Genomic DNA, 26136 nt, shown 5'->3' with positions numbered 1-26136 from the left:
GTGCATGTAACGGGAGCTGTATAACTCATTGCCTTCTACCTTAGGCCATGAACGTATCAATCACACCTGCTGTGGACCACCTGGAGGTCCAAGACGCTCTCGTTACATGCACGTGCAGTTCAACTCTTTGAGTGAAAATGCAGAATGTTTGAAGTTGATAACTCATCTCCTTCTACCTTAGGCCACGAACTTATCCATCACCCCTGCTGTGGACCAGTTCTACAAAGAAGGGATCCGTATGCTCCATGATCCGTATGCTCCACGACCGCTGGACTAAGTGTGTAGGAGGGGACTATGTTGAAAAATAAATATGTTAGGTTTTCTAAAATTGACTCCCTCTACCTTAGGCCACGAACTTACCAATTACCCCTCATAGTTTGCCATTGCCTTTTTCTGGGCACGTGTGGCCACAGCCATTATCAATACTGTTCAGAGACTGTGTCCCTGGTGTCAGTGGTCGCAGAACCAGGACTTGTGATGTGTATTGGTTGCTCGTCCATGCACCTCCTGCCCCCATGGCTTCATGTGACCCAGATCCGAAGGGGGATAAGCAGGTGCTACACCTTGCCCAAGGGTGACCCGCAGGCTAGCGGAGGGGAGGGGCGTCTGACACCTCCTTTGGTAGAGACGCATCTCCACCTCGCCATCCAGATTTAGAGGTACAACACAGTAACAGGCTCTTTCAGAACAACAATCCCACAGTGCCCGATTGCACGTGGCAAATGAACCTACTAATCCAAAAGTAGTTGGAATGTGGGAGGAAACTGGAGCACTTGGAGAAGAGACCCACGATTAGGGGCTGAACATACAATCTCCTTGCAGGCAATATCGGTAACCTCTTTTGTCAGCGAGTTCCCTAGAGCGATGGTTCTAACGCTGTGCGATAAATTCTTACATGGGGTGCCCCGGTAAACTGGGAACTATTTACCAGCAAAATTTCAGATGTCATACAAAATTGCCATTAAATATTGCAGCAGCATCTGCCTGAGGGTGATACTCCAGCAACCCCAGATATCAGAAAGATCTAGAAAAGCTCTCGTGGGATCAAATAGAGCTTGGCTTCTCATACGATGCCTTGGAGGCTTAGAATATAAATTGGCTGAGTTTGAATTCTGCGTACTCATTTGGAAACTGACAGGACTGAATGAGAAACCACGGGGACAACATAGCTACGTACAGATTTAGCATTCGGTGCTCTATTAATTCAGCAATAATTATTCAGCTCAAACAGCAACAATAAAATCATTCAGGGATATACGTTAGGTTAGTCAGTGGGGCGAAGAGACACACTTCAGGTGCAGATCCTTCTTCAAAGCAGAAATATAAAAAGTAAACATTAAGTTTAATGCAAGAGCAAAGTAAGGGAAGGCTTTTTATTGCTTATTTTTATATAATTGAATAATAATTAGGAACCAAAATCAAAATTCCAGTGAAAACACTGTTGGCATTTTTTGTTTTCTCTGGCACTTAGCTCCGAAGAAACACTTGATGCTGGCATCTCCATGATTTCTACAGAATTTAAAGCATATTGTAGTGCAGCATAGACCCTTCAGACCCAATGTTATACTTAATTTTAAGCCTACTCTAAGATCAATCTAACCCTTCCCTCCTACATAACCCTTCATCTTTCTATCATCCCTGAGCCTATCTAACTTTTTCTTAAATGCCCCTAATGTTTCTGCCTCTACCACCACCCCTAGCAGGGGATTCCATGCACTCACCACTCTCTGTGTAGAAGACTTACCCCCCTCTCCCCATTATACTTTCCTTTGAACTCCTTAAAATTATGCTCCCTTCTATTATAATTTTATGGGGCCTGCCAGATGTTTCCAGCTTGTGGTGATATCACGTGCAATGATGTGCCAGTTCCTGATTGGGGAGCACTGAGCATGTGCGGGGTTTGCCAGAATGTTTCAGCATGTGGCGGGGTTAAGAAGTGTTTGTTTATTTCTGTAAATTAAAAGTTCTCTAATTCTTCCAGAATATGATTCTTTGTTGTTAACCCACGGAATGTTTAAATAGAAGTAACATAACACAGCCATTTTTGTTCTGTGTCATATATCCAGCACCCATAGTCCTTTGCTCTTTGGCCAAATACATACTACATGCCCAGTAAATCGAAGTACCAGGTTTTTGAACTGCACAGGTGAGTGCCGTGCTGACTTACAAAACCAAATATTGATAGGATAAGTGGATATTTGGGAGCCTCCCCTCAGAACCAAACACATTGACTGATCCGCTTACCGATATCAGGGTCCCTGGCATGGACAACTGCCACAGGTGTTTTAATAGTGGTGTTGTCAAAGACGGACACAGCATACTGGGTAGCGGAGAATTTGGGAGGATTATCATTTATATCCTGTACACCAATGTTGATATCTGCCTCACAGTATAGGCCGCTCCCATCAGACGCCTTGGCAATCAGATTATATGCAGCCTGATTCTCACGGTCCAAAGAACCAACCATCATCAATTCCCCTAAGGAGAGCAGAAAAACAGGAATTAGTACAATAATCTGCCATTCAATTCTTTAACAACACCCCAATGAGTCAAGCAAGGTCACCTGCTGTAAAGATCAGCCATGTCAAACAGGAATGTTCAGATTCAATCCTCAGACTGTATTGACTCTACTACACACAGTTGGGACTGCTATATTGCCTTCAGGGTGCATTGGATTATTGTGAAAGAAAAACCTATCTTCATATAGATACTTCCACATTGTTTTTGGAACGTCACAGGTTTTTGATGGAGATGTAGTATTTATTTATCTGATTTCCTGCTGTAATGCAGAGAAACAGTGGTTAATTTGTGTCTGGTAAGCTCCCACAAACAGCTAAGTGATGTTAATCAGGGAACCTGTTTTAGAAATTGTAATTGAAAGATAAATATTAACCAGCTTAGTAGGGAGAACTCTCCTGGTCTTAGAGAACATAGCATATGGAAAATTACAGCACTGTGCAGGCCCTTTAACCCATATTGTTGTGTGACCTTTTAACCTACACTAATATCAATCTAACCCTTCCCCCCTACATTGTCCTCCATTTTTCTATCATCCATGTGCATATCTAAGAGCTTCTCAAATGTCCCTGATCCATCTGCCATCTGTACGGTATTTGGTTCTTTAAGGTTGTTATAGACAGGTGTGGTAATGGGGATAAACTCCCCACCTATTAAATGCTCCGAATGGCGACCAAGCCTCTGACAGCCAAGTCCAGTGTATGGCTCAGCAGAACTATTTCTACTGACAAGAGAAGGGACAAAGGTGGATTACTAGCACCTTAATATCTGTCACTTTGAGCAGATGGGGCTCAACAGCCGTGGCTGGCAGCTCATCCAGGACAAGGAAAACGCTGATCTCGAACCTTCACTGTCTTGCGGCTATGCCCACTCATTCAGAAACCGTCAGGAGAAAACCCCAAGGGAAAATCCTGAGTTGGAGTCCCAAAGACAGTCCTTCGTTGACTGGCAACTCCTGAAATGCTGCTGGTGCCAAACTGTACTGGTTTCTCCCCTTCCTTTGGGTTTATCAGATGTGTGGAGAAGGGGAGCTGGCTACATGGGCAACAGTTTGTTCTTCATATCATATTGCCCTGTTTTGTGTATCTAGCCAGCTAAGATGCAACATCCATGGTCGACCCTGAGCAATTGAGGCCTCAGATCCGCCATTATCACCACCTCTGGCAGTGCATTCCACACACCTATCACTCTGAAAAACTTATCTCTGACATCCCTCCAAACACCTTAAAATTGTGTCCTGCCAAAGGGTTTCAGCCCAAAATGTCGACCGTACTTTTTTCCCATAGATGCTGCCTGGCCTGCTGAGTTCCTCTAGCATTTTGTGTGTGCTGCTTGGATTTCCAGCATCTGCAGATTTTCTCTGTTTAAAATTGTGACCCTGGTATTAGCCATTTCTGCCCTGGTAAAAAAAAACTCTCTGCTATCCACTCATCTATACCTCTTATCATCTTGTATACCTCTATCAACCTGCCTTTCATCCTCCTTTGCTCCAAAGAAAAAAACCCTAGCTTACTCAACCTATTCTCATAGGACAAAGGAAATAAGAAATTTTCCTCACAAATCTTCTTCAGAACAGTCCTCCAGAATATTTTACATTCATGTGAGGAGATAGACTGGATTTTGATATAACATTTCATCTAGAAGTTGTCAGTTCCAAAACGTCAGTGCAGCCTGTGGTGTCTGGATTCTTGAGTACAAGTTCCTGGAGTAAGCCTTGGTGCCAGAACTTGACTCAACAGCAAGAGTACGATCACCTGAGGCACTGTTGGTATCTCATTCCCAACTTCTGTGCGCTTATCACTGCTTGAAGAGTGCAGCTTTGGTTGACTGATATGAATAGGATTGGACTCTGTGGTTGTGCCTCCACTTATAGAAAAATATTACTCTTTTACACTAATTCTCAGAAAAAATTCACGCAAGTAATCATCAATTTGGTGAGTTAGCAATAGTTCATTTCTGCCTGTAGAACCTTGTTCTATCTATATTGGAAAAATAAATAGAGTGAAAGAAAGAAAAGTGGATTACATATTGCTAAAAGACTGCAAGATCAAACACTTCCACACCTCAAAGCCCAGCCACTACTTTCTCATTAATTATTTTTGTTTTTCCTAAGGCTTAATTGTATGAATGTGCTTTATTTTGTCTTAATTCTATTCCACAACCTCCTGTTTCGGTCTAACCATAAAACCGAAAGGTTTACTCGCATCTCTCTAAATTTCAATGATGCAGGAGGTAATTGGAGGTATGTTTGTGGACATGCATGTTTGCAAGACCAATGGCTCTGTCCAAAGTTCAAAATAAATTGTAGTTTGATAAAAGAAATGACTTTGAACTTTGTATAGAGCCATTGGCCTGCAGTTCAATGCATAAGGTCAAATACGTGTACATTTAATTATTGGGTTCCCTCCTATCACCTGTGCTTATATAATACGCAAGCCTAGCAGACTCACTAATGTCAAGGTCTCAGTTCTATAACTTCCCTTCAATGATCAGCACAGCAGAGGTATAGCCATTGAGAGTAGGAGGAGCACTACTTGTGCCTACATCTCCTCCCTCACCATCAACCCCGGAGTTAAGTAGTCCTTCCAGCTGAGGCAAAGATTAATGTCCTGAAGGAGGGTCTTGGCCCAAAATGTTAACTGTTTACTCTTTTCCATAGATGCTGCCTGGCCTGCTGTGTTCCTCCAGCATTTTGTGTGTGTTTCTCACGTTTGTGCTCCTCCTCCAGCCTGGACCAGTGCTTTTGAGATGACCTCCTCTCCAAGGGCAAGACCAAGTCTAGACCAGGAGATGGTATTGCAGAGCACCTACGCTCTGTACTCAAAGGCCATCCTTAGTTCTAGCTGCAGGTCATGTCATCTCTCCTTCCCATTCCAACCCATCTGCCCTTGGTTGTCTTCACTGCCAAGGTGAGGCCAATTGCTAATTAGATCTGTACCTCATATTCTACTTGAGTAGCCTTCAACCCAAAAGTTACAAATATTGAATTCTCTAGTTTCAAGTCACTCATATCCCTTATGTTCCTTTCCCTCTCCTGTTTATGAAACACATTCCCTGCTCTAATGCTGAAAAATTTGTGCAAGGTGAGCTCTCACAAACAGCCAATCCATTTAGATAATCCATTTTAGAAACTGTGATTGAAGAGCAAATATTGGCTACCTAAGTTCTCTGTCTCTAGAGTAGCAGTCAGCATATCGCTTTATAGCGTCAGCCATTGGTAGATCGGGATTCAATTTCCACCCCTATCTGTAAGGAATTTGTACATTCTCCCCATGACTGAATAGGTTTCCTGCCACATTTCGAAAAAGATGCACACATTAGAGTAAACTGTGGGCATGTTGTGCCGGAAGCGTGTTGACACTTGTGGGCTGTCCTCAGCACATCGCAAAATGAGAACACAAATCCTAAGCTCTTTCTACAGGGGCACAATTGAGAGCATCCTGACTGTCTGCATCACTGCCTGGTATGGGAACTGTACTTCCCTCAATCGCAGGACTCTGCAGAGAGTGGTGCGGACAGCCCAGCGCATCTGTAGATGTGAACTTCCCACTATTCATGACATTTACAAAGACAGATGTGTAAGAAGGACCAGAAGGATCACTGGAGACCCAGGTCACCCCAACCACAAACTATTCCAGCTGCTACCATCCGGGAAATAGTACCACAACATAAAAGCCAGGACCAAGAGGCTCTGGGACAGCTTCTTCCACCAGGCCATCAGACTACTTAATTCAGCCTGACACAACTGTATTTCTATGTTATATTGACTATCCTGTTGTACATAATATTTATTATAAGCTACTATAATTACACATTTAGACAGAGAAGTCACGTAAAGATTTTTACTCATCAAGTATATGAAGGATGTAATAAAGTCAATTCAATTCATTTCACTGTAAGTTTCAATGTCTTGACATACATGTGACAAAAAGCTAATCTTTTTTCTTCATCTTTATCATGCCCCACCTCAGTCTCATTATTTTTCCCTCTACCTCCCAAACTCTTCACTGTACCTCAGAACGTGACAAGAATAAACCAATTCCAATTCCCCACATGGCTCTATCTGTTCCTTATCCCCCACCTCACCTTCTTCCAGCTCAGCCTCTCGCCTCACTTTTACCTCTTTATATGGCTTAACTTCAGTCTACACTCTCAGACCTAATTGCAGGGTCTGAACCTGAAATAATGGCCATAACTTTGTCTCCATAGATGCTGGTCGACCTGCTGAGATCCTCTGGCAGTTTGATTTTGGTCTGAAGGCTTCCCCACCACAAGATGTGGAAGTTCCATTTCAGGACACAAATCTGGTCGTATACCACCATGGAGTCAGTTTTACCGATTTTTTTTGGCTAATTTAACAATATTTTGCTTTTAGGCAACAGTGATATTCACAAAACATGAATATCAATAAAAAAGGCAACAATAAAGCAGCAAAAAAATCAAAACATTAAATAAAAATGCTGAGGATCTGAAAAACAGATGTTGGAGACACTCTGCGGGTCAGGCAGTATCCATGCAATGAGATACAGTTAACAGTTCAGTTCTGGGGCCCATTGACAGAACTCTCTCCGTGCTGCTGGAAGAACTCAGCAGGTCAGGCAGCAACTACGGAGAGAATAAACAGTCAACATTTCAGGCCAGGACTGGAAAAGAAAGAGGGAGGAAGCCAAAATATTATGATGTGGTTGGGGGGGAAAGTGAAGAATCTATCAGATGATAGGTGAGACGAGGTTAGAGGCAAAGTGGGAGAGGGGATGAAGTGAGAAGCTGGCAAGTGGTAGAAGGAAAAGGGAAAGGGGTGAAGAAGGAAGTAAGAGAGAAGAGTGGGCTATGGGAGAAAGGGAATGAGAAGAGGCACCAGAGTGAGGTGAGCACAGAAACATAGAGCACAAAGTCCTGTTTTATAAGTCCCTAAGACACAAGAACAGAACTAGGCTATTCAGCCCACCAAGTCTGCTCCACCATTCAATCGCAGCTGATTTATTAACCCTCTAACCCCATTCTCCTGCCTTCTCCCTGTAACCTCTATTAATCAAGAACCTGTCAACCTCTGTTTTAAATATACCTGAAGACCTACCCGTCACTGCAGTCAGTGGCGAAGAATTCCAGATTCATCGCTCTCTACTAAAGAAATTCCTCCTCATCTCTGTTCTAAAGGGATGTTATGCAGATGAATCATGATAAATCTCAACAACAAACATTCTATCTCTTTCTAAAACTTCCTCAATAATACTCATTCTAGGAATGGATGATGTTTTCATTTTAACCATAGAAACCTATCTAAAATGTTCTGCCCATCACTCAACCATGCACTGGGAACCAGCGATGCAAGTACAATATACAACCAAGTGCAATAAAACAAAGGGTGAAACTGGCCACAAATATACTTGAAAGAGCACCTTGGCAGCTTATACCCAGAAATATGCACTAAAGAGAAGTTCGGATAGGTACACGGCTGAGAGGGGTGCGGAAGGCCGTGATTCAGATGCAGGTAGAGGTAGATGAGACTAGGCAGAAAACCAGGCTGGCACAGATTAAGTGTGCCAAAGGGCCTGTTTCTGTGCTTTAGTGCTCTATGGCTCTAAAGTAGAAACCATGAAATTGAGAGCGAGAACAGGATGAAAATATCTTAACTGCAGCTTCCTTGCCAGGCTGATAACACGAGAAGGTACCAAACCTTAAAACTGCACACACCTTGGCTAAGTATTTGGGATAACACCAATTAAAATGATTGCTGAAAAATTAATCAAATTAAGTAGACCACAAGTTGGATTGTGGATTACTGATGGAGTACACAATCCTATAATTCCACCTCTGTGCATGTTGGTAGTTAATACCATGACTGGATGCAGCGATGCAGCAACTGCACAGGAGTTTATCCCCAGGCAGCTGCCATTATCCTGTCAGATTAAAAGTGAAATGAACTCCATTTCTATGGACGTTTGATCACCACCCATGTCAGTTGAACAACAGACCCAATTAAAAAAATGGCATGCATTTACACCATTCCTTTCACATTATCCAAAAGTGCTCCATAGTTAATGAAGCACTTTTGAAATACAGTACTACTGTCATTTGGAAAGCATGGCAGTCAGTTTGTTCATAGTAAGCTCTCACCACAGCAATATGATAAGGACTGCTTTCCTTCAGAAGATCGCCTGGGGATATTTTACATTCGCCTGTAAAAGAAGTGCACAGGCTTCAAATTTCATCCACATGGCAGAACCTCCAAAAAAAAAAAAAAAAGCAGAAATGTCCTGGGCTGTCATGCGAATGAGTTATGGGCAACTCTCTGGGAAAAAAGTCAAAGTAAATCTATCTTCAAAGTACATATGTGTTACCATATACCATGTTGAAGTTCATTTTCTTGCAGGCGTACACAAGAAATCTTTTTAATACAGTAGATTCAATGAAAAACTATATATAAACAACTAATGTACAAAAGTAGACAAATTATGCAAATAAAAAATAATACTGAGAACATGAGTTGTAAAAGAATCCTTGGAAGCAAGTCTGTAGGTCATAGAATCAAGTCAGAGTTCAGATGAGTGAAGTTATCTGTACCAGCTCAGGAACCTGATGGTCAAAGGGTAATAACTATTCCTGACCTGTAGACATTGGACTTAGGCTTCTGTAGTTCCTGTCCACTGGCAGTAGTGAGAACAGAGCATGCAATCTGTTGTTTTAGAGACAAGAGCACTACCAAGTGAGCCATGATGATGAAGACTGTTGAATAGATTGCAATAAAGCAGAATCAAGAGTATTGTAATACCAAAGCCAAAGAAGAATAAATTTGACACATCTTTTGTCTTGTAGTTAGTGTTCCCATCTGATAGCTTCATTGTTGTTTTGTACTCCACAAATTTTTTGAATATATTTACTCATATTACAAACAAATACTTAGTCACTTCATTAGATACACCTGTACATATGCTTGTTAATGCAAATATATAATAAGCCAAACATGTGGCAGCAACTTAATGCATAAAGGCATGCAGATATGGTCAAGAGATTCAGTTGTTCTTCAGACCAAACATCAGAATAGGCAAAAAATGTGACCTAAGTGACTTGTTGGTACCAGACGAGGTGGTTTGAGTATCTCAGAAGCTGTGGATTTTCATGCACAGTATCTAGAGTTTACAGACAACAGTGTGAAAATGTCAGGACACTGAAGCAGGGATCCAATCGTAGACCCAGAGCTGTGCACACAGTGATATTAATTGAGTAACAAATCCTGAGGAGCAAACAAAGTCGGCGTCAAAGTTCAGGCAGAGATCAAAACATCCAGAGAAATCCAAAAACCAGAATCAGGAAACAGACAGAGTTGATATTCAGACAGACAGAGTACAGATACAAATGCTGGAAAGGCTCAGGAAAACTTACTGACACAATCTAGCAACAAACAATTGAAAACACAGGACTGAAATACACTGAGCAATAAACAGAGAGGCAGATGATAGGTGGAGCATGATGAGACACAGGTGGCAGCAAAACAGGTAATAATGAGAAACAGTAGAGAGACAGAGTACTCAGTAATACAAGGTCTGGAGTAAAGCAGGAGCGGGGACAGGAGCACATGGCAATACAAAACCACCGACTGACAGCTAGGGGGACACACACAAAAAGACAGTTCAACTGGAGGTACTGACAGAAAAACAAAAATAAACATCCACTGAGCAGCTGTTCAGGGGGCGATAGTGCCTTGTTAATGTGAAAGGTTATAGGAGAGTGGCCAGATTGGTTCAAGTTGACAGGAAGACAACAGTAACTCAAGTAATCACTCATTACATCAGTGGTGTGTAGAAGAGTCGAATTATGAAGTGGATAGGCTACAGCAGTGGAAGACCACAAATATAGTACAGGAGGCATCTAGTAAATGTTTATGTGTAACTTTCACATCACTATTTTTAGTATCAGCCATGTCATTCCAGTCATATTGCATCACAATTTCCTTTTATATTTCTTAAGGAAAGATTTTCAAATGGCATTTCAAAACAAGGACAGTGGCCATTTAATCCACTGAGTCTAGAGCATATCACAAAGCAATTCCATCCCCTTCTAATTTTCCCCACAAGCTTTCCTTCTGCACATTACAATCAATTCTACCAGCCACAAGGGCAATAAACAATCACTAGTTTCCCTACGAACCCACATGTCCTCAACATGAGAAGGAACCAGATCTCCTGGGGGAATGCCATAACATCACAGGAAAGTGTGCAAATTTCACATAGCTAGGTCTGAAGGGTAGGTTTGAAATCAGGTCACTGGAGATGTGAAACAGCAGCTCTACTGGTTGTACTACTATGCTGTAAGTTTTGACACAGGTTCATTTCTGGTTTCTGGTTAGTCCTGCTTTTATTGCTATTTTGTGCAATTTTGATCGGGTGGACTTTTGAAGAGTTTCGGCCTGAAACGTCGACTATACATTTTTCCATATGTCCTGCCTGGCCTACTGAGTTCCTCCAGCATTTTGTCTGATGTTGCTCGAATTTCCAGCATCTGCAGATTTTCTCTTGTTTGTGGACACTCAATTGAAAGGAGCTTTCAGACTATTCTACTGGTGTTTAGTACGGTGGCTATCTGAAGATTTACATAAATATTGCTGTGTAGGCCTAATTTTTTAGTGATTTTGGGATTATCCCAGTGGTAGATATGACTATTGGGACAATGTACACCCTGTTCATGTTCCATAGTGTTTCAATTTCCTCTTTTAATTCATCATATTTCTGGTGTTTTTCCCTTACTGATTTCTGTATGTGACTTGTGTTTGGAATGGCTATATCTGTTAAGTAAGTTGGTCCTTCTTGTTTGTCCTGTAAGATTATATCTGGCCGGTTATTATAGATTGTCCTGTCTGTAGTAATGGATCAGTCATGATATAATATGTGGGATTCTGACTCTAAAACTGGATCAGGCTTGTATTTATAGTAAGAGATGGTGTCCTTTATGACTGTGTATTTTAAAGCAAGATTTTGGTAATTGATATTTGCCGCTTGGTTGCGTCCGTGAAAGTAATCAGATTGAGTTAAACTGCTTCAGGATCCTGAATTGTATTGGATTGTCCTGGTATCTTTTTTGCACATTAGTTGCCTGTCCATCCTGTTGGGTGCGGTCATTTGTTGATTCTATTGTGTTTCTTGTATTCACTGGGAATGCCCACAAGAAAATGAACTGCAAGGTTGTATATGGTGACATGTATGGTACAGTATGTACTTTAATAATACATTTATTTTATTTATTTAATGATGAACACTGAGTCTGCCCTTCCAACCCTTCGAGCCATGCCGCCACAGCAATCCCACAACCCCGATTAACCCTGCTATAATCATGAGACAATTTACAATGACCAATTAACCTACCCAGTATGTCTTTGGACTGTGGGAGGAACTGGAGCATGTGGGGAAATCCCATGCATTCCATGGGGAGGATGTACAGACGCTCCTTACAGAACGACACCGGAATTGAACTACAAACTCTCGAATGCCCCGAGCTGTAATAGCATCACATTAACCGCTTCGCTACCATACTTGAACTTTCAACTTCACATACAATGTAGGAAGCATCCAAGGAGGGAGGGCTTTCTCATGACTGGATAAGCAAGGCCTTGAAATTTGACGGTGAAACATTCTGCCCAATGCCTTTTACAAACTGCTCAGGCAAACACCCTCGATCTCTGATTCCTGAGGGACTCTGATAATATTCATGCTGTCCATGGGCTGCTTGAAGTGACGAAAGGTGTTCTGGCATTTTGGCCGGGCAATAGTCATTCTGCTGTCAGAATAAACTCTTGCATGTTGTGTCTGTGCACCTAGCATCTATGCACAGCTTGATCTTGCCACTCAGAAAAGATAACCATTTGGATGAGGGAAATACAACTATGGAGTCCAAGTCATTGGGTATATGTCAGGTGGAGGTTGGTAAGCTCTTGAATAGCAAGGATATCAAAGGTTAAGGGGAGAATGCAGGAGAATGGAGTTAAGAGGGATAATAAATCAGCCACAATTGAATGGCTTGAGTAGACCTGATGGACTGAATGGGCCAATTCTGCTCCTACGTCTTATGGTTTTATAAATAATTCTCTTTTACCTCTAGAGGTGTGTACATTCCATTTCTCAAACAAAATAAAATTCATTTTTGATCTACAGTTAAATTGGGATGAGCCATTTATTTAATAATTTTATTTTCCTTTTATCTCTAGAGCTGTGTACATTGTGTTTTGAAACAAAAGAAGATCTATTTTTTGATCTCCACTAAAATTGGTAAAAGGGTGTGCTGACACGTGTAAAAAAAATATAGGCCATAGCTGCACAAACCACAAACACCTGGGACTTGATGACCAGATTCCTTTTTGTGATCAGGTGTGAGCACTGTTCCTTGAACCTTAATTTTCTCCTCATTTTATGTTTATGCGCTATCGAGTTCTCGGGCTGTAACATACACTGCAGAAAACTATGCTCTGGATCTGTTACTAACTTGAGAGCCTCCATAGGCAGCAGGCTTGCCTATCACAGTTTCGTTTGATATGAGTAAATAACACCGTGCTGTTTAAATAGAAACACCAGAATCAACTGTTTATTTCTTACCTGTCTGTGGGTCAAGTCGAAACTTGTTTGCGCCTGGCCCTAGCAGAGTGTAGGTAATTTGAGCATTGCTGCCAGCATCTGGGTCATTTGCAGAAACTTTCAAGATGAACTGCCCCCAAGGAGCTCCTTCTGAAATGATCTCATTGTACATCAGCTGCGAAAGGAAAGGCCAAGGTCACACTGCTGAAGAATATCGCTGTCTTTATTCTAAATTCATAGACATAATGGAAAATATGTGCCTTCTTTAATCGTACCCTGTTTCAGGGCATGTTGCCAGTGCTGACTGAAAGAAGGAAAATTAACACATTCTCTGTAGAAGAGTGGCGTGCCCCGTCATGTCCAGAAAAGCAATGGTGACTCTCAGTTGCTTTTGCACCTCTAGGGTGGATTGGCAGCGTGGTCAGTACAGGCATGTTGGCCAACAGCATTGTGCTGTTGTTCCCTGTTCTAAAGTGAGGTTAAGCATACTGCCCACCAGTTACGGAGTGCTAAATTTCTTAAGTAGTGAATTTTTATTTTCAATAGGCTAATGCAGTGCCTGAAGGTATTGCAGAAATGTAAATACATTAGTATTTGGTGGAATTTAATCACTTTGTCGTGTTTTCTGAGGTAAAGCAGAGAGAAGTGTGAGGAGTTGTGGTCCCTCGTACTTTACCTTATCACTGGTGTGATTCACGAGACTGATTGCGGAAATGAAAATGTTATCGTATGAGGAGCATATGATGGCTCTGGGCCTGCCTGTACTTGCTGGAGTTTAGAAGAACGAAGGGGTGGATCTCATTGGAACCTATCGAATGTTGAAAGTCCAAGACAGAGTGAATGTGGAGAGGATGTTTCCTATAGTGTGGGTGCCTAGGACCAGAAGGTACGGCTTCAGAACAGAGGGTGGTGAATCTGTGGATTTCATTGCCACAAGTGGCTGAGGAAGCCAGGGCACTGGCTGTGTTTAAGGTGGAGGTTTATAGGCTCTTGATCAGTCATGGCAATGAAAGGTTACAGTGAGAAGGCTGAAGAATGGAATCGAGAGTGAAAATGGATCAGTCATGAGGAAATGATGGTGCAAACTCAATTGGCTGGATGGTCTAAGTCTGCTCCTCTCTTATGATTTTATGGTGCAAAGTTAATTATTAGCACCAAAGTTGTTTAGGGATACTTACCGGTTGACAACGTGGACTGTTATCATTAATGTCATGGACGAGGACCTCGATTGCAGACTCAGCCAAGAACTTGCCATCAGTAGCTGTGATATTTAGAACATATTTCTCTTGCTCCTCCCGGTCCAATGGTTCCTTTACATAAACCCGCCACTGGTCTTCAAATTTTTCAATCCCAAACTGGCCCAAGAGGTCACCGTCTATCAAAACAAATTGTTAATTAACAGGTTTTGATGCCAAAACTTCTTACTTAAATCAGGCCCGATTTAATTGCAGTTGTCAAATAAGATGCTGGAGGAACTGAACAGCTCAGGCAGAATTCATGCAGAGAAATGGACAGTCAATGGTTCAGGTCAAGAGCCTTCATCTGGAGTCCGATGAAGACCTCATCTGGATTTCATCTGGAAATGTAGCTTTGCCTGATAACAATAATATTTACCTAAATTGTTAATATAAACATTTATTCTACTGCAATTCATAAAGTAAAGTTTAAAGTTTGAAAGTAAGTTTATTATCAAAGTGGATGGTCCTCATATACAACCATGGAATCAAGAAAATATATCCTGGCAACATTAGTGGGTGAAGAGAGTGAAGTATAAGTAAACCTGAATTTTCTTTCAATATTCTGGGATGAAAGGGTGGGGACCATTCACAAACATATATTCCTCCCATTGATATCAGACAGGATGACCAGCACTCCTACAGTACTGCTCCACGTCATATAACATTTGGAGCTGGCAGTCTGGTTTCTTTGTATCTCCATGGTTATTGCTGCTAGCTTCCTAAACAAATTTTGAAGTGTATTTGGTTTAGGACTCAAGCCTGTAGACTTTTGGCAGATATCCTACCAGGATGTTCTATTATAACAAACAAACAAACTCTACCGCTTCCCCCAAACGCCAGCCTTAAAAATAGAATCACAGTGGGAGAAGGCAATCCTCATTCCAAATCAAAAAGCATTGAAGAAATGTTTCTATAAACAGAAGTCACATTTATTTATATTTTCTTGTAGTTTTCTGCTTTATTAATGGTAGGGACTCTTTAATACCAGTTCAGACAATGTTTACACTTTTTCTGTCTCTGCAGATGTTGCCTGACCTGGTGAATGTTTCCTGTGTTTTCTGTTTTTGGTTAAGCTCTGGGAAAAAATGATCAAGGTACAAATTAGTTAAAAGGAAGAGAATTTGGGGAAAAGGCTATGAAAAAATTCACTCAACAATGAATAAAAAAATGAATCATTATTTCATCACCTTCACTGCCTGATGGTGACCAGATAGAACATATGTATATTGTAAAATCTGCCTAATCGACTGGAATGGAAACCAGGTGAGTTCTACTCTTGGCTGAATTCTATTCAGTGAAGGTAAAAATTGCACCCACTATTTTGGAAGTAAGTAGTTAAATTTCTAAACATCTCAGTTCTCTAGATGTATTTTACAAAAGAGATACCTGTAATGTAGCAGGTGGCTTGTCTGTTGGATTCTGTAATATCAGCATCTGTCATACTGAGGACAACAACCACTTGTCCAGGTTTGCTGTCTTCACTGAGTGAGCCCCTGTAGATCCTCTTCGTGAATTGTGGGGGGTTGTCATTTTCATCACTGACCTCAACCTCTACGATGGCCGTTGAGGACAGCTGCACTCTTCCCCCGTGATCGAATGCCACGACGGCAAACTTGTACCTGCTCTTTGCCTCGCCGTCCAATTCCTTCAGGGTGGTGAGCCATCCACTCACACCGTCAATGGCAAAAACATCGGTGACATCATCAAATTCACCAGAGAGGCTATAGGTCACATGTCCATTGGTCCCTGTATCCTGGTCATTGGCCGTCACTTGTATCACTGTGGTTCCTGCCGGCATGTTTTCTGGGATGAAAGCTTTGTACGGATTTGCCTCAAAAATGGGTTGATTATCATTAACATCCTTCACCTGGATATTGATAGACACAGAGGAAGCAACCTCAATATCGCCATGGAAACACTGAGCAATTACATCAATCTGGTACCACTTTGTTTTCTCGTGATCAATGTTCTTGCCAACTTTCAAAGTTCCGGTGTTCTTATCAAGGGTAAACACCTCGTCCCTGTTACTTTCGTCAGTGTTTCCCTTCACCAGGCTATATATAACTGGTTGTATATCAGACTCTGCCTTGATTAGACCAATTTCTGATCCAGCTGGGAGGTCTTCTGAGGCGGAGAAGGAGTATAGCGGTTCGGAGAATCGCGGGATTGACAGTTCAGGTGGGATAACTTTGACAGTAACAGGAACACAAGAATCCTGCTGTGGGGAACCTCCATCCTGTGCCTTCACATAGTAGGTAAAGGAGTTGTTCTCCAGTCCAACCAAGCTCTCCTTGATGGTGATATATCCAGTGAGAGGATTGATTTCCAGTATCTCCTCAATCTTGTCATCTCTGGACGCAACAGAGTAGGTGACATCTGCGTTCATGCCTTCATCAGCATCGACAGCCACGATCTGGATTACAGGGGCTCCCTTAAGGGTGGTGACAGGGACGTGAACTTTGTATTCAGCAGCTTGGAACTGGGGGGCATTATCATTTTCATCCGTCAATATAATATTCACCGTACAGAAGTCCACCTTGCCACCTCCATCTTTTGCCATCACTTTAATGGCAATGAGCTTTTCTGTTGAGTTCTCGCGATCCAGCTTCTGTGAGGTTAAGATATGGCCATTGTTATCTATGCTGAATTTCTCTTTTGCTAACTTATTTATGATTGTGTAATCGATGCTGCCATATGGGCCAGAGTCTGCATCTTCAGCGAGGAGTTGAATCACATGCGTCCCTACTTCTGCATTTTCAGCAAGTTCAACCTCATAGATACTTTGATCAAAGATGGGCTTGTATTTATTTGTCTTGGAAGTTTTAATTTGGACTGGTATGGATCGCCTGTAAACCCGATCAGAAACAGACACGTTCAAGTGGTAATTATCTTCCAATATTTTCTTGCATGAATTTGACACGGAAATGATTCCTGATTTTGTCCCGATTGTAAAGTGCCGCTGTTCATTCCCATCTGAGATGATATACTGGAGGTTATTGATGTCCATACTGTCCGAATCTCTCGCTTGTACCCGGATAACAAAATGGCCGCAAATAGCCACCTCACTTATTGTTGTCTCATACTGGTTCTGTTGAAATACAGGTGGATTATCATTAAAGTCCAAAATATTTACATTTAGAAGAACATCACTGCTTAATGGAGGAATACCATTATCTACGGCCCTGATTGTAAGTGTATAATGCTGAACTTGTTCATAGTCAAGTACACGAGCTGTTGTTACAAGTCCATTGGAAGTGTCAATATGGAAGTATTCTGAACCATTGATAATGGTTGCAAACTGGTAGCTAATAACTTTATTTCTTCCAGAATCAGCATCAGTTGCACTCACTCTCACCACCGAAGTGCCAATGGCTGAGGCCTCTGATAACGTTGCACTGTAGACCATTTCCACAAACACAGGAGGGTTGTCATTGACATCTTCAACCTCAATCTCAATGACGGCCTCTGCATACGATCCGGTCACTGAGTCAGTGGCTCTCACAGTGAACGTGTGCTTCGTCTGCCTCTCATAATCCAAGAAATCAATCACACTCAGCACTCCAGCCTTGAACTCGATAGCGAATAAGTGCAATGCGCTCTCTGTGACGATGTTGTAGATAAGTCGGAACCCTGAAGGGTTGTAGGCATGCACATGAAAAACTGGGGTGTAGGGAGAAATATTTTCGGGTACATTGACCCTGTAGTAGGCTTTCTCAAACATGGGGCTGATTTTATCTCTTACAGTAACAGCTACTTTGGTCTGGGCATAACGTGGTGGATCCCCTCTATCTTGAGCTCTAATGGTTAATATGTACTTATCTGCTGCTTCAGAGCCAAGGTGCTTGCTGAGTGAAATATCTCCAAGGTACGGATCAATCCAGAAATACTTGTGGTGATCCAGAAGGCTGTAGCGGACCACTGCATTGTCTCCAGTGTCTTTATCAACTGCAGAGACTTGGATTATAACATCACCCGGCTCTGCGTCATCTTGGACTGTAGTTAGATAAGGTAAGTGAACAAATTCTGGAGCATTATCATTCACGTCCTCTACAAGGACTTTAACCAAGGTGTGGGCAACTCTGGGAGGATCACGCATATCACGGGCCTCAACAACAAACTCATATTCTTCCTTTTCCTCACGGTCACACGCCATCCCGGTCATTTGAAAAGCGCCTGATGTGTAGATGATTCGAAACTTTTCATCTGGATTTAATATGTAATAAAAGATGGGTTCATTCAATTGATTGCCCGAGGCTTTCACAACCCCCAAGGTTTCAGCCAGCGTAGTGTTTTCTAACACTGAGAATGAATATAAGCTCTGAGCGAAGATTAGGCCACTTTCTTTTATGTTGGATATTTTTATTTTTACCACAGTAGTGCTTTTATATGTACCATCAGATGCTCTAACTATCAATTCAAAATGGTCCTTGAGGCTGCCCGTGTTCTTGACTGAAATTAATCCAGTTGATGAATCAATGGTGAACGCATCCTCATTATTCCCTTCCACGATACTGTACATAATCCTTGAGAAGCTGTCAGAGTCTGCATCTGTTGCTTTAACGGTGAGAATAGCAGTTCCGTTGTGAGCAGGGGTCAGTAAAGTGGATTCATACAGCTCTTTCTCAAACTTTGGTGGGCAGTCATTAATATCCGTTACTATTATAGTGATACTGGCCACTTCTTTTGCGAACAGGCTGGGATGCCCACGATCTTGCACCTGCACAGTAAGATGAAAGACAGGGTTCACTTCGTGGTCAATGACAGTGGCCGTGCTGAGCGTACCCATATCGGGATCAATAGAGAAGTACTTCAGTATATCGGGTTCCATGATCTGATACACCACCATCCCATTGATATCTTTGTCTCGGTCAGTGACTTGGATAATGAGAGGTGCATTTCTGTCATCCAGAACAAGGCTGTTTATTGGAGAATTCTCAACAATTCTACCTATGTATTGAGACTGAATAAAGGTAGGAGCATTGTCGTTTTCATCTAAAATGTTGATTAATACCAAGATGCTGCTGTATAGACCTGCCATATTGGTAGCCCAAACCCTTAGCTTATAAACTGAAATATTTTCAAAGTCCAGCTTCTTGTGAACTGATATTACGCCCGTGAACGAGTTGATGTGAAATGTGCCATCTAGGTTTCCATCCTTAATTTCGTAAGTAACGGCTGACTGACTGACTGCAGATACCATAACAACAGATGATCCGATCTCTGTCGCTTCACTGATTTCTGCAAAGTACTCCTTTATCAGAAATTTTGGAGGTGAGTTATCAGAAACAGTGATTGTAATATCGACATCGACAAGGGTACTGAGTTGAGGATAGCCTTGATCCTTGGCTTTCACTGTCAAACTGTAGAATCCTTTGACTGCTTGGTCTAGCTTCTTAGCCACAGTGATCTTGCCTGAAGCTGGGTCAATATCAAACATGTTGCCACTGTTGCCTGCAAAATATTTAGAAGGAATGTCATTCTTTCTCATGAACAGTAGCCACCAATATCATGAAGGATCCCACCCAACCTGCTTATGGACTGTTTGTCCCACTCCCATCAGGGAAGAGGCTTCGCAGTATCCAAACCAGAGCCGCCAGGTGCCAAAAACAGTTACCTCTACCAAGCCGTCAGGCTGATCAACACCTGCACCCATTAAACCACCCCACAATGACCTATACACTCATCTCCACAGTCCCTCAGGACCCTTCATCCCAACCCCCCAACACACTTACACTCCACACCTCATACTGACACCGACAGCCACTGTCCTACTGCATGTTCATTGGTCCTGACGCTACCTAGAAGAGTTCCTCTTGCCAAGTCACTTTGTCACTTTATCATTTCCTGTCAGTAATTTAATGTACAGATACCTCTGCGTGTTACTTTTGGTACATACAACCAGCCTCAGTATATAAGCTAATCTTAAGTATATATGACCACACTCAAGTATATATATATATATATATATATATATATATATATATATATATATATAGGATTGTTTTTACAGTCCTGTGTAAACATTTCTTTCACGTATGATGATATGGAGATTGGTGGGAGGGCAGGTCGTGTTGAGGAAACAGGAAGGCTGCGGGAGGACTTAGACAGATTAGGAGAATGGGCAAGAAAGTGGCAAATGAAATAAATGTTGGAAAATGCATGGTCATGCACTTTGGCAGAAGAAATAAATGTGCAGATTATTTGCTAAATGGGAAGAAACTCCAGAAATCTGAGATGGAAAGGGACCTGGGAGTCCTTGTGCGAAACACCCGAAAGATTAACTTGCAGGTTGAGTCGGTGGAGAGGAAGGCAAATGCAATGTTGGCATTCATTTCAAGAGGTCTAGAATTTAAGCAGGGATGTGATGTTGAAGTTTTATAAGGCTCTGGTGAGGCCTCATCTGTATTGTGAACAGTTTTGGGCTCCCCATCTAAGAAAAGATGTGTTGGCATTGGAAAGGGTTCAGGGGAGGTCCTCAAGGGATAATTCTGGGAATTAAAGGGTGATCATACAAGGAACATTTGATGGCTCTGGGCCTGTACTCGCTGGAATTTAGAAGGAAGGGGAGGGGTGTCATTGAAACTTTTCGAATGTTGACAACCCTAGACAGAGTAGATGTGGAAATGATGTTTCCCATGGTGGGGGAGTCTAGGACAAGAGGGCACAGCATGAGGGTAGCGGGGCATCCATTTAAAACAGAGAAGTGGTGAAATGTCTTTAGCCAGACGTTGGTGAACTTGTGGAAATTGTTACCACAGGCAGCTGCGGAGGCCAGGAGGTTGGGTGTATTTAAGGTGGAGATTGATAGGTTCTTGATTGGTCACGGCATCAAAGGTTATGTGGAGAAGGCCGAGGAGCAGGGCTGAGGAGGGGAAGAAAGGATCAGCCATGATTGAATGGTGAAGCAGACTCAATGGGCCAACTGACCTGCTTCTTCTCCTATGTCTATCTAGGGTGCCCAAGACTTTTGCACAGCACTGTAGTAATGCTATATATTGCACTGTAGTAATTTTATGTATTGCACTGTGCTGCTGCCACAAAAATAAACAAATTTCGTGAGATAAACCTGATTCTGATATGGGTCTCTATTGTGGACTGAGAGTGGAAAGGGGGCAGGGAGATGAGAATCATTGTTGGGAAAAGGGAAAGAGAGGGAAGGGAGTGGGGAACACCAGAGAGACATTCTGTAATGATCAATAAACCAATTGTTTGGATCAAATGACCTCGCCTGGTGTTTCAGGGCTGGGTGTGCTGCACCTGCACCACCCTCTCTCCAGCACTCCTTCTCTGCCACCTGTTCGTCACCCGCCCATAGCACTTCACTCTCACCTTTCCCAACATCTTTTGCTCCTGCCAATTTTACAAATTTGCTCTCTGCTCCTGTTGACAAATACAGCACTTTACAAAATTCTCTAGCACCCTAGCTATTGTACATCGTGAAATTCATTCTTTTGCGGCAGCAGTACAATGCAGCACATCGAACTACTATAAATTGCAATAAGAAATATATATTAAGAATTTAAAATTGTGTAAGTAACAATTGTCTCACTTCTCAGCAGAGTGACATTAAGGAATCAGTGAAGCCCTTATTGTTTAGAACTATGAACACTAGAATATAAAAGCGAGGATGTAATTTTGAAACTTTATAAAGCACTGGTGAGGCCTCACTTGAGGAATTGTGAGCAGTTTTGGGCCCCTTATCTTAGAAAGGATGTGCTGAAACTGGAGAGGGTTCAAAGGAGGTTCATAAAAATGATTCCAGGATTGAACAGCTTTTCATATGAAGACTCTGGCCTGTATTCCCTAGAATTCAGAAGAATGAAGGGTGACCTCATTGAGATCTATCTAATGGTGAGAGGCCTTGATAGATTAGATGTGAAGGGGATGCTTTCTATGGTGGGAGTATCTAAGACCAGAGGACACAGCCTCAGAATAGAGGGACATCCTTTTAGAACGGAGATGGGGAGGCATTTCTTTAGCCAGAGAGTGGTGAATCTGTGGAATTCATTGCCACAGGCAGCTATGGAAGCCAATTCTTTATGTATTGATTAAGGCAGAGGTTGATTAATTCTTGACTGGTCAGGGCATGAAGGGATATGGGTTGGGAGGTGGGAGGAAGGCAAGAGATTGGGGCTGAGAGGAAAAAATGGATAAGCCATGATGAAATGGTGGAGCAGTCTCAATGGGCCAAATGGCCTAATTCTGCTCCTATATCTTATGGTCTTATAGTCTAAAAGTTGTGAGACCTCTAGCTAGATTCAGAGAACTGAAGAAAGAACATTGGGAACTGGGGAGAATTTTACCTTTCGTCACCAGCATGAAGCACATAAATATCAGCTACCAGATGTAATCACCTGCACACATTAACTTTCAGTGGCACAGAATGTGTGTGGAAGTCAACATCACCCTGGCCAATATTCTCCCATGCACAGAAAATGTATTCGATGCAAGTGATCAGAAAAGAAATTCCACCCATCCCTATAATATTGGAAAGCAGAAGATAGCATCATGGATTTGAACAGCAAGTTTCGGAATGATGTTCTGAACTTCTATGTTATACAGAATCAAAATATGGCTTGGTAGATCCTGGGTTCCCTGGTGTGATAAGTTGGACTCTTGACCTCTCAAACTACCTTGTTATGATCACGCACCTTAGTAATTACCTGCACTGCAATATCTCTGTAGCTGTTGCACTTCATTCTGCATTGTTACTGTTTTACCTCAATGTCCTGTGTAATGATCTGATCTGTATGAATAGTATGCAAGACAAGCTTTTCACTGTATTCACACAGGCTACATCTTTTCACTGTATCTTGTGACATGTGACAATGATCAATTAATTCCAATTTCAGAGTAAACTCCTGAAATTATAGAACAGTTTATTGCTGTGATAAAGGAAATATAAAACTTTCAGGGTTAAAGCTTAAGGATATGTTAAATATTTTTAGATACTCATTTCAACATGGATTTAAGTTATAGAATCATAGAAAAGTTAACACACAAAACAGGCCCTTTGGTCCACTTCGTCCATGCCGAAACGTTTAAGTTGCCTAGTCCCACTGACTTGCACCCCGGCCACAGCCCTCAATACCCTGCCATCCAAACTTCTCTTAAGTGTTGAAATCAAGCTCACATGCATCACCTGCAGTTCATTCCAAAAGTGAAAAAGATTCCCCTCGTGTTCCCCTTAAACATTTTAGCTTTCACCTTAAGCCATGTCTTTAAGATATGTTATGTTTACATTGTTACCTGATTGAATGGAGTATGTGACTTCTGCATTCATTCCTGTGTCCTTGTCCAAAGCAGTTACTTGCAGAACTTCAGATCCAAGTGGTGCACTTTCTATGATGCTGCCTTTGTAAGTAGGGCTGGTAAACCTGGGTGGGTGGTCATTGGAATCCTCCACATTAATATTGACTCGAACAAAGTTCCGTTTAACTGGAACTTCCTGGTCTCGTACCTGTCAAACACACACATAAGCAACGGTAACAGAAAGATTTAATTTCATTGACAAATACAGATTTCAAAAACTACATCTTTATATAGTCTTGAGTAAAACAAAACAGATTACCCTGTTCTTCTGGCATCCGGGAGCTGTTAAATCACACCAAAATCAATATATGCCCCATACAAAGTTGACCTGGGATAAGATCTAAGAACCCTAGACAGTGGCTCTGATGTTAATGTTTTAGAAACAGCTTCTTCCACTCTGCCATCAGGTTCCTCAATGGTCCACGAATGCTACTTCACTGTTTTGGTCTTTTTATACCATTTAAATTTAATTTTATGTATTTATGATAGTAACTTAGTAATTTTTTAATGTATAACGCTGTACTGCTGCTGCAAAACAACAAATATGTCAGTGATAATAAACCTGATTCTGATTCGCTTTTCAGTCTCAGTCACAATTCTGATTTGATGGAGACAGACGTGAGAAGCACAGAAGAACATCTGGAGAAAACTTCTGGAATGCCCGGTTCGCTGCCGCTGCTACTGTGCAATCGAGAATCTCCAGAGGGAAGGCCGCAAAATCCCCGGCTTTGCCTGCTGCTGGCGACCGAGGCTGGGGTCGAAGCGTTCAGCAAAGATGGTGCTCGGTACTCGGTGTCAGAGGGCTGTTCGGAGGCTCGAAGTTTTCGGACAACTCAGAGTCGGACTGTGGTCGGGCATGGCAGGGAGAGTTTTCTTCCTTCTCCCGTCTGCGTGAGATGTGGGACTTTCAAGAGACTTTGAACTTTTTTACTGTGCCCATGGCCTGTTCTTCATCAAGTTATGGTATTGTTGCATTGTTGTAACTGTATGTTATAATTATGTGGTTTTTGTTAGCTTTTCAGTCTCGGTCTGTCCTGTGTTTCTGTGATATCACACTGGAGGAACATTGTATCATTTCTTAATGCATGCATTACTAAATGACAATAAAAGAGGACTGCGTGTCCTCATAATCTAATCTAATCTAATCTAATCTAATGTGCAGCTGCAACTAGGAAATCACATTGAGACGCAGAGGGAAGCACGTAATTCTCTGCAAGCTCTCTGAAAGCAATTCCATCAGTGTCTCTTACTTCCTTACAGTCCTGAAACTTGCTCTGTCTCTCCTATGTTGATCCAACCTCATTCTGAGGGATTTGGTAGGTCGCTGAACTCCCTCCATTGGAGTCTGCAGTCTCATGTATTTCCCTTCTGATTCTCTCACCACCAAGGGGTAATTTATAGCAGCCACTTAACCAACCCATTTATCTTTGGTACGTGGGGTGGAAACCTGGACATTAGAAGAAACGCACACAGTCACAGGATGAATGTGCAGACTCCATGCGGACAGTGCTAGAGGTCAGGATCAAGTCTAGTACAATGAACATGATGGGCTGAATGGCCTAATTCTGCTCTTATGTATTGTGGTGCTGTCAGGCAGCAACACTAACTGCTGCACCACTTGACCAGTGGTGTATCTGCAGCAGACTGCAAACTCATTTTATGTTATGCTTCTTCTGCAAATTCTCTTATCATTGTCATTGATTCAGGACTATATCAAAAACTGTATCTACCTAAATCGCTCTAATTTGCGAAGTTGGCAGTTCCACATAATGTGAAGTTGGTTGTAACAAGAGCAGAAAATGCCAGAAGCACTCAGCAGCAACCAAGTGTTTCCACCATTTTCTGTCTTTGTTTCAGATTTGCAACATTTGCAGCTTCTTCACTCTCCTGATGAAGGCTGTCCTCAGTGTGAATGTGAGACCTTGTATCTTTAAGAATTGTACAGGTGGTCACTCCTACCGGACATTGACATGAGCCTCCTTCACCTGAGGCAGTGGAGGCTTTCCCTCAAGTTTGCTCACTTGCTTGCCTTAAGCCCCACTTAGCGATTTTACCCTCCGTTATTCATTCCACTTGGTCAAGACTCTCTGGGTGGTGGATTGAAGCTCCCCAACCATTGTACATTCTGTATCCTTGCTTCTGAGTTTAAAGTATGTTAGAATATTAATTCATTCATGGTTGGAAATAAAATCAAGATTCAAGATTCAAGTTTACTTATCCAGACATCCCACCCTGCAAAAACTCATTTCAGGGAGGTAGCACCATCAATTTGAGGGAAACTCCCAGAACTTCCAGGAGAGGTGGGATGTCTGCAGTAGAGTAGCTCCTTAGCAGCTGGCCAGCTAGTTTAAATAACGTTAGCTATGCTAATGAACGAATGACACCTGTTAAACTCACCTCAATATGTCTTTTACAGTCTTAACCCACCATGGGCTATAGAAAAGTCACTGTTCCAAACAGTGCAGTGAGCAACACTGTCATTATTTTGACCCCTATTAAGCAGGGGT

The 26136-nt window shown here is 42.1% G+C and overlaps 1 protein-coding gene across 1 annotated transcript in view; it reads right to left on the bottom strand.

Annotated features, from left to right (window-relative positions):
- The window catches only part of fat2 (FAT atypical cadherin 2), a 115270-nt gene that overhangs the window by 33238 nt on the left and 55896 nt on the right, over positions 1 to 26136 (bottom strand). Inside the window, exons 8-12 of the mRNA XM_072264622.1 lie at positions 23567 to 23777; positions 15704 to 19768; positions 14258 to 14454; positions 13101 to 13254; positions 2245 to 2478 (exon numbers count right to left, since the gene is read on the bottom strand). Coding sequence (XP_072120723.1) covers positions 2245 to 2478; positions 13101 to 13254; positions 14258 to 14454; positions 15704 to 19768; positions 23567 to 23777 — 4861 coding nt within the window. The remainder of the gene's footprint in view (positions 1 to 2244; positions 2479 to 13100; positions 13255 to 14257; positions 14455 to 15703; positions 19769 to 23566; positions 23778 to 26136) is intronic.

This window comes from Mobula birostris, chromosome 7 (genome assembly GCF_030028105.1).
Source record: "Mobula birostris isolate sMobBir1 chromosome 7, sMobBir1.hap1, whole genome shotgun sequence".
Taxonomy (NCBI): Eukaryota; Metazoa; Chordata; class Chondrichthyes; order Myliobatiformes; family Myliobatidae; genus Mobula; species Mobula birostris.
This window is presented reverse-complemented; position numbering and strand designations above follow the sequence as displayed.